Below are 11939 nucleotides of genomic sequence, written 5' to 3'. Positions count from 1 at the left end.
AAAAATCCTGATTTATCAATGATATTTACTCAGAGGTGGGATGTAACAGAAGTACAAAAACTTCATTACTGTACTCAAGTGGACAACTTCTAACTTTTATTCCCTCCATTTTAACACAAATATCTGTACTTAACTACAATTTCAAAACAGGCTGAATATATAAATACCAGTTGAGCAAAATCTTATACAAGACAGGGCCTCAAAATTATGTGAAACGGCAGCACCTGTTTGCTTTGTAAAGCAGCACCTTCTTTAGCAATTTCATTCAATAATTCTTAATTCTTCAAAATCAATACAGCAACACTTTTCACTATTCTCATGATCAGTTGGTTGGTTTATTGATTCTAGCTCGATCTTTAAAACGTTGTCTGCATGTCTGCGATTAATCCATTTTTTAAAAAGAATCATTTTAACATTACAGCTTTAATTCAGCCATTTTAAGTGAATAAAGAGAGCAAAGACTGGACTACACAGTCAACAGCATGTTCTTGTTCCAGAAAAAGGAAGACATGACAAAAACTTTCCTGACGCAGGAGGAGTAAGTAGGAAAGAAATGGCACGCTTTTAACACAGACCTGTAAATGTCTCTTTGATGTATTGCTGATGATTTACAATATATTTACAACTGCTATTGTTTTTGTTTCTTTAGATGGTTTCTTGATCCCCCAAAATAATAAATGCAATTAAAAATACCTTAAATTGTAGTCAGGTAGAGTTGACAGCGTGGTTTTTCTTCCCCAGAGAAAGTTTGACCTGAATTATGCCTGTCAGGGTTACTGACTGAAATTCCACCTATGTAATCATCACTTTGTGTAGCATCTTTATCTGCAAGTATGACCTGCAGCTTTCCTAAACTGGTGCTACTGGTAAGGAACTTAGTTGTAAATGAAAACAAGAAAGATTTCATTCTAGCATTGTCACTTTGACACTTGTAAGTTTTTCTGGAGGGTGAAAACAAAGTAGAAAACATGCAGCACCATTGCATTAGAAAGCTGTGAATTCCTCTTTTACATATGTTTATGTTTCACAGTCTATTTATCCTTTTTCTCTGTCTTGATCTCACAAACAAAGTTGAACTGGACAATTTCTTCAGTGTGCTGGACAACAAGGATGATGTCGAAACATTCCAGGAGTTCATCACTTTCAGTGTGATCTGCACTTAGAAATAAATACTTGAACCACATTACTTCAAAACTGTCCTGCTGTCATGAAATTATACCTAACAAAAAACCTGAGTGCTCTAACTTCCACCTGTATTACAGCCACATACATAAAATGTACATGTCAGAGTCATAGGTGATGAGAAGGAAAACTTGGTCACATAATAATCATAGATGTGCTATTATGTTGACTTCAGGGACTTGAAATGTGCAGAGTTTGAGTGTGAGAAAATAATCTTTAAAATCTTATCTGCATGTATATGGAATGAATGTCAGGGTTAGTGGTATTACACCTATTATGTGACATGTCGAAGACGAAGACAAAGAAGAAGAAGAAGATGAGATACTTTGTTCATCCCGTTTTAGGGGAAATTCTGTTTTTTTACATTTACATTTATGTATGGAGACTTGTAGCTTCCCTGAACTAACTGGTTTTACTGGTCTGAAGAGGGGCTTGAGGGAAGGCAAGAAAAGACTTGAAATGTAAATATTTGGGGGAGAAAGGCATGTCAACCTCTATATAAGAGGGTTTGTGTCCATGCTCTTCTCATATCCTTCACTTCCTCTCTCTCCACCGTCACAGGTTGCCATCCAACTTTGGTAAGTGGAAATATTGCTTCAAAATATTTTCTCTCTCTTTATTTGAAAAAAGGACTACGGCAATACCCATTTTGCAATGACTTTATTTTAATAGTTGATACCTAATATGCAGTATTGAGCTTGGTGGGGGTATTGTGTGGAGAGCTGCATCTAAAAAGAATAAACATGTCAATATATTTTTGGGTTTTAACAACAACAATTTGAATATTTTAACACAAAAATCATGAAGTTGGTGAGAATGCAGTAAATAACAATAACCAAAGATTCTGAGGAAAAATCATCTAAAAAAAAAGAAAAGTTGTTTAAAAGGTCTACAGGTGTGCAGTGGACAGAGTGTGGACAGTGTTTGTATGGAGCACAAACCAGTGAGGAGAAACAACCAGTGAAGTCAGTGTGCGAGCAGATGCATTGAATTGTTGTAGTGAATGAAGACTTTCCTGTTACACCAAACTGACAATTTGCTCCATCAGTATTTGATCATGTCTCTTGTTTAAATATACACTAGAAATGTAGAATTTACCCCTGAGGGTGGAGAAAAGACGACAAGGCCACAAATGTGCGAAGGAGAAAAGCAAAATAAGAGTTGAAGTCTGCGATGAATCATTTCAACATTACAGCTTTGATTCAGTTGATTTTAAGTGAATAAAGACAGTAAACACTGGACTACACAGTTAACAGTATTTTCTCATTCCAGCCACCATGCCATGGACAAGGGAAGAAATTAGGGAAATCTTTAATAAGTATACTGGAAACGACAAGACTTTGACCAAGGAAGAATTCCTCAACCTGGTCAAAACTGAGTTTCCTGACGCAGGAGTAAGTAGAAAAGAAATGGCACCCTTTTAACAGAGACCTGAAAATGTCTCTTTGATGTATTGCTGATGATTTACAATATATTTACAACTGTTATTGTTTTTGTTTCTTTAGATCACAACCATGGAAGAAGCAGATGCATTCATGGGCCAACTGGATGACAATTCGGATGGCGAACTGACTTTCAAGGAGGTTGTGAACCTAATAAAGCCCCTCTGCATGACGTACAGACCAAAATAGAATATAATAGAAAAAATGACTTTGGCCTGACTGCTTCAGAAGTTTCTTGCCTTAATAGATTTGTACTGAACGTAAAAACTAAGTGCTTCAACTTGCACCAGTATTCTAGTCACATCTATTAAAGATATACATGTCATTATCAGAATGTTCTGAAAAGTAAAACTTGGTTAAACACACAGTTTTATCACAGATGGGTTACTTTGTTGGCTTGAGAGATGTGAAGGAAATGTGCTGAATCTCTGTGAGTGTGTAACTGATTTTGAATATCAGAAATGATGAAAGAAGAAACAAAAATAAATGTGGTCACATTTGAGAATTGTTTTGTGCGTGTTCATTAATGAAATACAGATATTGTGCAAACTCTGGCATCTGGCACCTCTGTGCTTCACATCTTCTCTGCAGAAATGCCTTTAAAATGATCTTTAAAACATTATCTGTCCATTGCCAAACTGACAATTGCTGCTGCTTCACCAGTATTTGATCATGTCTCTTGTTTAAGTATACACTAGAAATGTAGAATTTACCCCTAAGGGGGGAAAAAAGACGACAAGGCCACAAATGGGCAAAGGAGAAAAGCAAAATAAGAGTTGAAGTCTGCGATTAATCCATTTTTTTAAAAGAATTTCATTATCTGCATGTATGTGGAATGACTGTCAGGGTTAGTGGCATAACATGAATGACAGATGGGTCTGAATAACAAATAGCTACAAAGATGTGCTTCACAGGTGAAGAAGAATAAAACAGGAACCAGGGCTGGTCTAACCTGTTAGGAGGCTCTAATGACTCCACACCTCAGTCCCTCTGTGCTCAGTTTGTCACTACCACGAGGCAGGCTGCTCATGGCAGCTTCAGTATATATCCAGACAACCAGAGACCAACCATTACCAACTCCTATTCAAAAATATAACCGGATACAAGTGAATTAAATGCATCTCTGTACAGTCAAACTTGTTATTATGAATAATAATATAAATATATATATTATTCCCATGATCAACTGGTTGGTTCATTGATTCTAGACACAACACATGCCAAGGGAAAATGAGTAAAAATCCGAACACAAGGGGGCAGCACTGGAGAGATTACTTCAAGACATCAAATCAGTTTTTTAATGAAATGAGCTGGAGATATATTTTCATACACACTGTATTAACAACTGTTTGCCTCTCCATCAGTGTTATTTCCTTTTCTATGTGTGAAGCATCCAAATGCTGACACAATACTGTAGGTTCAACTATGGGATGGCTCCCTGAATGATTGGGCTAAGAGACTGTCACAGTAGTTATCAAGTTGTATGAAAAAGCAGATAATATCTGTATTTTGCTAATGAACACACACAAAACATTTCTCAAATGTGACCTCATTTAATTTTGTTGTTTCATTCATCACTTCTGATATCAAAATCAGTGATACACACAAAGATTCAGCACATTTCCTTCACGTCTCTCAAGCCAACATAATAACACATATATGATAAAACTGTGTGTGTTTACCAAGTTTTACTTCTCAGAACATTCTGATAGATGTGACTGTAACACTGGTGCAAGTTGCAGCATTCAGTTATCTATTTTTATTTAGCATAAATCTGATAAGGCAAGAAAGTATTTAATTCTTACGGCAGATTTCACAGAGGGCTAACACAAAGGTCCCAAACTCTCTGAAATTAACAAGACCATCCCCGTCTCCATCCAGCATGTTGAAGAACTCGTCTACTTCAGCTTGGCATGAGGGCTAAAGAAAGAAAAAGGGTTGTAAATAGATTGTAAATCATCAACAATACATTGAAGAGGCATTCACAGCTCTATGCTGCAGTCGTGCTACATCTTTTCCACTTACTTGTATTGGAAAACTATCATTCTTGAGCAGGTCACAGACTTCTTTCTTGGTCAAAGTCTTTGGGTCTCCTTCTTTTCCAGCATGCTCGTCAAAGACAGCCTGGAGGAGTGCAATTGACGAAATAATCTTTGACATGGTGGCTGGAATGAGAAAATATTGTTACCTTTCTTGTCCAGTGTTAATTTGTTTATTAATTTTACATGGTTGTGGTTGAGCAGCAATATGTTAATGCTTCATTCTTAGGATTGCTGCTTTGAGACATCCAGTTAAAAGACTGGAAGGAGCTCAATGAACGGCTTGTTAAGATTACGAATATTCATGCACAACACACTTCCTTGTTTGTCTTATAGAACAGGTTATTTGAATCGGGGGTAAATACTACATTTCTTTTGACTATTGGTTTTAAAGTCCAAAAAGTATAATGCCATATTTAAAAAAGGATAATTAAGACACATTTCCACTTACCAAAGTTGGATGAAAAGCTGTGAGGCTTTAGAAGGTGGAGGAGAGGAGGATTTGAGAAGAGAGCACGGACACAGACCGTTTTATACAGAGGAAGACACACCTTTCTGTCTAAGCCCACACCCTCCCTTCTCTCTGACCTTTTTACACCCTTTTTTTTTCTTTTGTTCTTCTCTCCAGAAAAACATTTTGAATTTCGATCTATTTTTGCTGGTCTGTTCATTTTTTTATTTTCCGGTAGTTGTGCAGTCGAGAGGGTCTGATGCCTGAGTTTGCACAATATCTGTATTTTGTAAATGAACACACACAAAACATTTCTCAAATGTGAAGACATGTATTTTTGTTTCTTTCTTATTCACTTCTGGCATTCAGAATCAGGGATACACACACAGACTCAGCACACCTGTTAAACCAAGACCTCCTTCTCAAAACATGTGACACATGTATATTATATATATATGTGGCTGTAATACAGGTGGAACAGGAACGCACTCAGAACAAACACAAACATAAAAATATGTTAAAGAGGCATTCACAGCTTTATGTTGCAATGGTGCTACATGTTTTGTACTTTGTTTTCACCCTCCAGAAATACTTACACAAGTGTCTAATTGACAATGCTGGAATTAAGTCTTTCTTCCCTTTCTTCACAGATAAGCCCCTTAGCAGTAAAATCAGTACAGGAAAGCTGCAGGGCATACTTGACCTATAGATAATGACAGACAATGCAAATGGTATTGAAACATTTTCTTTGGCCTTGTCTTTGCTTTATTAGGACAGGTGAGGAGTGACAGGAAACATGGAGAGAGAGAGAGAGAGAGAGGAGGACATGCAGCAAAGGGCCACGGGTCGGATTCAAACCCTAGGTTGCTGCGGCGAGGACAAAGCCTCCGCACGAGGTCACACGTCCCACCAACTGAGCCACTGGGGTGCCCCGAGCGCTAATACAGTATTATGAAGCATGTTACACGCACATATCTGTCCAATCTTGTCTTTGTCGAACTGTACCCAACTACAATTTCTGTTATTGTTAATTGATTTTATTATTTTTGTGAAATTATGCTGGATTAAACTACTCAGCAGATGATATATTAGTTAGAGAGAGCATTACCTTAAACCACTATTAAAGCTCTACTAATAGACCAGACAGAATCTTCCAGAAAGTTATAAAACGTGTTATAGATATCAATATATCTAGATTTGATACTTTCAAAAGTACATTTTTCAAGGGTATACCAATTTTTTTCCTTACGTTTCTCTGCAGCTGCATATCATTCGATGAGATGATAGCCACCCAAAGCGCTGGTGCATGCCAGGATTGGGTAGTCTAGCTTAATTTTCTCATTTTACAGACTTAACCAAGAAATGTATTGATAGATTTGGTTGCATTCCTAAATCTAATTATCCCTTTTCATTGTCCCAATGTTCTGCTTTTGATGACATCACATCACTAAGTGTTGCTGTATTGGTTTTGAAGAATTGCTATTGAACTGAATTGCTAAAGCAAACAGGCGCTGCAGTTTTACATAATCTCGAGGCCCTGTCTTGTGTCAAGTTTTGCTCAAATGGTATTCACATAGTCCTAAATAAACTGTTTTGACTGTACTGAGATTAATTCACTTGAATCCAGTTATATTACACAATAGGAGTTGGTAATGGTTGGTCTCTGGTTGTCTGGATATTTAATGAGGCTGCCATGAGCAGCCTGCCTCATAGTAGTAACAAACTGAGCACAGAAGGACTGAGAATGCGTGGAGTCATTAGAGCCCCTTAACAGGTTAGACCAGTCATGGTTCCTGTTTTATTCTTCTTCTCCTGTGAGGCTTTGGACACACCTCTCATTCAGGCTTTCTACAAGATAAATTGTTGCTTAAAGTCATTTCTTCTTGTTCTTCAGAAAGAATTGTTTGATTCTCTCCACAACACCAAGGGGAAATAAATGCCATGAACACTTTTCAAATTCAAACACAAGGGGGCAACACTAGATGCTGTGTAAAGCATCTGTAGTGGTTAACCCAGTGGTGAGCATACTGCAATGGTGGACTCGGACAATAATTCAAGTCCAGGCCAATCTCCACCTTCAGTCTGTTCACAACCACTTACAGTGTTTCTGTTGTATTATTCGTGAACCAGGAAAAAAACAATTTCATACTGTTTTACATACCTTTCTGGCGTCAAACAGTGTTCTGGGGACCTTATTTACCTTTGAGAACAGCTTGTTTATTCAGTTATGGAAAGAATAAATATTTCTGAATTTGTATTATTACCTCATTAATATTGTAAATATTAAATTCTTTAAATTAGTTTAAATTTCTTCTCCAAAACTACATAGTGCACTTTAAGGCAATACATTTCGTATACATCGCTGCAAACGTTAACACTGGCTTGACTCTCCAGGCCAAACAGCTTGCCAGGCCACTGGGATTTCTCCCGGTGCTCCCTATAGCCAACAAGTGTGTAAAGTTTACCATTTCACATTAGTTTGATGGAAATGGAATGAGCTGCTTATATGGCTTTGAGTTATATTTTTATACATCCTCTATGTAAGCCAGTCTGGTTTTAAGGGATTCAATCTGAAAAGCAGTTTGCCTCTCCATCAGTGTTATTTCTGTCAAACTCCTGAAGTTTGCAGACGACACAACGGTCATCGGCCTCATCCGTGACGGTGACGAGTCTGCTTACAGACGGGAGGTGGAACAGCTGGCCCTCTGGTGTGGTCAGAACAATTTGGAGCTGAACACGCTCAAAACTGTGGAGATGACAGTGGACTTCAGGAGTAGCCCCCCTATACTGTCCCCCATCACCATTTTAAATAACTCCGTGTCTGCTGTGGAAACCTTCAGGTTTCTGGGATCTTCCATCTCCCAGGACCTAAAGTGGTCTCTCAACATAGACTCCATAAACAAAAAGGCCCAGCAGAGGATGTACTTCCTGCGTCAGCTCAGGAAGTTCAACCTGCCCCAGGAGCTGCTGATCCAGTTCTACACAGCAATAGTTCAGTCTGTTCTCTGCACCTCCATCACCGTCTGGTTTGGATCAGCCACCAAACAGGACAGGAAAAGACTGACACGGACAATAAGGTCTGCAGAAAAAATCATTGGTGCTAAACTGCCCACCATCCAGGACCTGTACTCATCCAGAGTCAGGAAACGGGCAGGAAACATCTCTGCAGACCCATCACACCCTGGACACAATCTGTTTGAACTTCTCCCCTCCGGCAGGCGCTACAGAACACTGTTCGCCAAAACAACCAGACATAAGAACAGTTTCTTCCCCCAGGCCGTCGCACTGATGAACACTTGATCAGTCACCCAGTGTCAGTAACCCCCCTGACTCCAAAAACCATCCACTCATAGTCTTTACATTCACAGACCAAATTGCACTTTATATGTATATATATATTTATATATTTCTACCTGTACATAACTGAACAACACATATCCACACTGTAAATAATATAATATAAATATACTTAAATATATATTTATATATTTATAATAGTCCGGACTTCTGAACACTTTTTAACTCACTGTTCTTTGTTGTTCTTGTTCCTTCTAGTTGAATGTTGTTATGTTTGTTTATGTTCATGTCTATGTCTATGTACATTGTGTGCGAAGAAAAACCAAGTCAAATTCCTTGTTTGTGTTTCACATACTTGGCCAATAAAGCTGATTCTGATTCTGATTCTGATTCTGATTCTGATTTCCTGTTTTATGTGTGAAGCAAGCATCCAGTTACATAACAGCCTGCTGTAGGGAAGAACATAGTCAATCGAGCCAGTGGGTAAAATGAGCCACCCGCTTTATCTAGGTCACCATAAACAGAGATTAGTCATGTGATCGCTAATTAAGGAAGTACACTTTACATTTTTATATCAGTATGGACAAGCTTAAGAGCAGCTTCAGCAACAGACTCCTTCAACCCCGCTGCTGAAAGGAACGGCACAGGAAATCATTCCTACCTGGTGCCATCAGACTCTATAACGCTCACTCCAAAACACACAAATAATCTTAAATTATTACTACTGTAGTTAAATTATTATTACTGTATATAAAACTGCACCTTATTCTCTTGCACCTTATGTTCCACTTTACTCCCCAATACCTCAGCATTATCTATCTATCTATCTATCTATCTATCTATCTATCTATCTATCTATCTATCTATCTATCTATCTATCTATCTATCTATCTATCTATCTATCTATCTATCTATCTATCTATCTATCTATCTATCTATCTATCTATCTATCTATCTATAACGGTTACTGTGAACCCCCAGAGGGCCGAATTTATACCCCATGCTCATTTTAACCCCATCTTGGGGCAAACTGTGCCATAACACTACTTTTTCTTGATTGGTCATTGTTCTGAAATCATCAAAACTTGTTTTAATTTCCATGGGTACACAACAACCTGAGGTATATATAGTAACTATTATTTGAAACAAACACACTTTTATTTTACAGCAAAATCATCATATGTAAAAAGTGGCTCATCTTACCCTGTTCTCCCCTGTGTTTAGCTATGGGATGTGCTCCCTGAATGATGAGCTAAGAGACTGCCACTTATGTTAACATGTTGTATGAAAAGCTAAATAATGTTATAATGAACACACACAAAACATTTCTCAAATGTGACATTTATTTTTGTTTCTTCATTCATCACTTCTGATATTCAAAATTAGTGATATACACACACAGATTCAGCACATTTCCTTCACGTCTCTCAAGCCAACATCATAAAACATCTGTGATAAAATTGTGTGTGTTTACCAAGTTTTATTTCTCAGAACATACTGATAATGACAAGTCTATTTTAATGTATGTGACTGTAATACTGGTGCAAGTTGGAACACTGAGTTTTTTTTTTTTATTTAGCATTCATTTAGTAAGACAAGAAAAGTTGTGAGTCAATATGGCCAAAGTTTTTATTCCCCAGCGCAAATCACAGTCAGAGCTGCTGCAAAAGACACAAACTCCTCAAAACTAACAACACCATCCCCGTCGTTATCCAGCGTCTTGAAGAATTTGTCCGCTTTATCTTTGCATTCGGGCTAAAGAAAGAAAAACAGTCGGAGTTGTAAATAGACTGTAAAACATCAAAAATATGGCAAAGTAACATTCACAGCTCTCTTTAGAAATCATGCTACATCTTTCCTACTTACTGCTGCCCCAGGAAACTCAGCGTGGAGCAGTTCAGATAGTTCTTTCTTGCTCAAAGACTTTGCATTTCCATCTTTTCCGGCATGTTTGTTGAAGGATGCCCGGAGGAGTTCCATTGCTTTAGTGAGCTCTGGCATGGTGGCTGGAAAGAGAAAATATTGTTGACCATGTAGGCCATTTTTACATAGCTGTGGTAATGACTCAAGCTTCACTAAAACACATGAATTAAACTCTGCTGCTTTGGGACATCCATTTAAAAGACTGGAAGGAGCTTGGTGAACAGCTTGTGAAGATCAGGAATGTTAATGCACAACACACTTCTTTGTTTGTCTCATAACACACTTGGACTCAGTGCAGACAAAAATTCTTCTTCTCCCTTTGTTGCCTTTTCATTTTACATGACATGATCAAGTAACCTAGATTTCCAGGATCCCCACCAATTTTCACGTTTATCTATATCTAAATCATAACTGTTAGAAACTGACAATAGATTAAAATGTCCACACTGAAACTGACCACACCCAGAAGCACATTCATGACACATAATTCCACTGTACATAATAAACCTCAACTGTTTAGACAAATGAAGTGCAAAAAGTATAATGCTGTATTTTTCAAAAGGATAGTTAAAACATATTTCCACTTACCAAAGTTGGATGAAAAGCTGTGAGGCTTGAAAAAGTGGATGAGAAGGATTTGAGAAGAGAGCACGGACACAGACCTTTTTATATAGCAGAGGTCGACACACCCTTTAGCCCCCACCTTTCTTTCTGATTTTTCTCTCCTTTTTGTCTTTCCCTTTTCTCTCCAGAAAAACGTACAACTGTGAAAATCACAATCCTGGAATGTATTTCTTTTTGCTTTACCTCCAAAATAAGCCCATTTTAACCGGTAATACCAGTGTGGGAAATCTGCATCTAAAGGTATATGTAATGGTGTTAATATAAACTCCTTTCGGTGTGCATGATGAAGGAGCATCACAGCTTCCACATTGATAATCTAAAAGGATTTTTTAAAGTTTAACCTTTACTTATTGCAAGGGTAATATTGTAGTTTTGGAAAATTGTCAGACTATCACAGCTTGTCTTTAAGGCTGGTTGCCAGGTCTATAACAAACCACTGCATGCCATAACCATGGCTGGGTGGATAATTTGTGTTTTTTCCTTTGTTTTTTCCCAATTTGATTTAGATCTTTTTCAGATGATATTTGTATTTAGTTGGTGAACATTTATTTTTGTGTCTTTCTTGTTCCCTCCTGACATTCGAAGCATCCACACTCAGCCACAACACATTTAAAAACTTGAGTTTTCATCGAAGGGCGGGGCCCTGGCCGGGCGGGAATGTCGATCTTTCGCCTGGACACAGGAAGTGGCTTTGAATCCACTGTGCATGGTCGAATCTGCACCATACTTCACGTTTGGGAAGAGTCTCAGCCTGAACACAGTTTCATGCCGCTATTCAGTTAGAAATCATAGTGCCCCCTACTGGCAGCAGGAAATTACATTCTTTAAAGTGTGATATACTCCTTCTGGCCGGATGACCAAAACTGCCTCAAACTTGGTGAGAAAGCACTTAAGACCTTGATGCTGCTAAATTATGAACATTGTGAGAATTCGTCGAAGGCCATGGCCGTGGCAGTGTGGTGAAAGCTGATGTGGTGCCAT

At 38.0% G+C, this 11939-nt stretch overlaps 1 protein-coding gene across 1 annotated transcript; it reads right to left on the bottom strand.

The window, feature by feature from the left end:
* Positions 1-4418: 4418 nt before the first annotated feature.
* Positions 4419-10990, bottom strand: LOC141011463 (ictacalcin-like). The gene is made up of 5 exons (XM_073484625.1): positions 10923-10990; positions 10278-10417; positions 10053-10166; positions 4650-4748; positions 4419-4544 (listed from the first exon to the last, which is right to left on the bottom strand). Exons 2-5 carry the CDS (start codon positions 10410-10412, stop codon positions 4419-4421), a joined length of 474 nt encoding a protein of 157 aa, XP_073340726.1. The 5' UTR covers positions 10413-10417; positions 10923-10990.
* Between the last annotated feature and the right edge of the window lie 949 nt (positions 10991-11939).

The sequence above is a fragment of the Pagrus major genome, chromosome 17 (assembly GCF_040436345.1).
Source record: "Pagrus major chromosome 17, Pma_NU_1.0".
Taxonomy (NCBI): Eukaryota; Metazoa; Chordata; class Actinopteri; order Spariformes; family Sparidae; genus Pagrus; species Pagrus major.
Note: the sequence above shows the minus strand (reverse complement) of the source record. Positions and strands in the feature narration are given on the sequence as shown.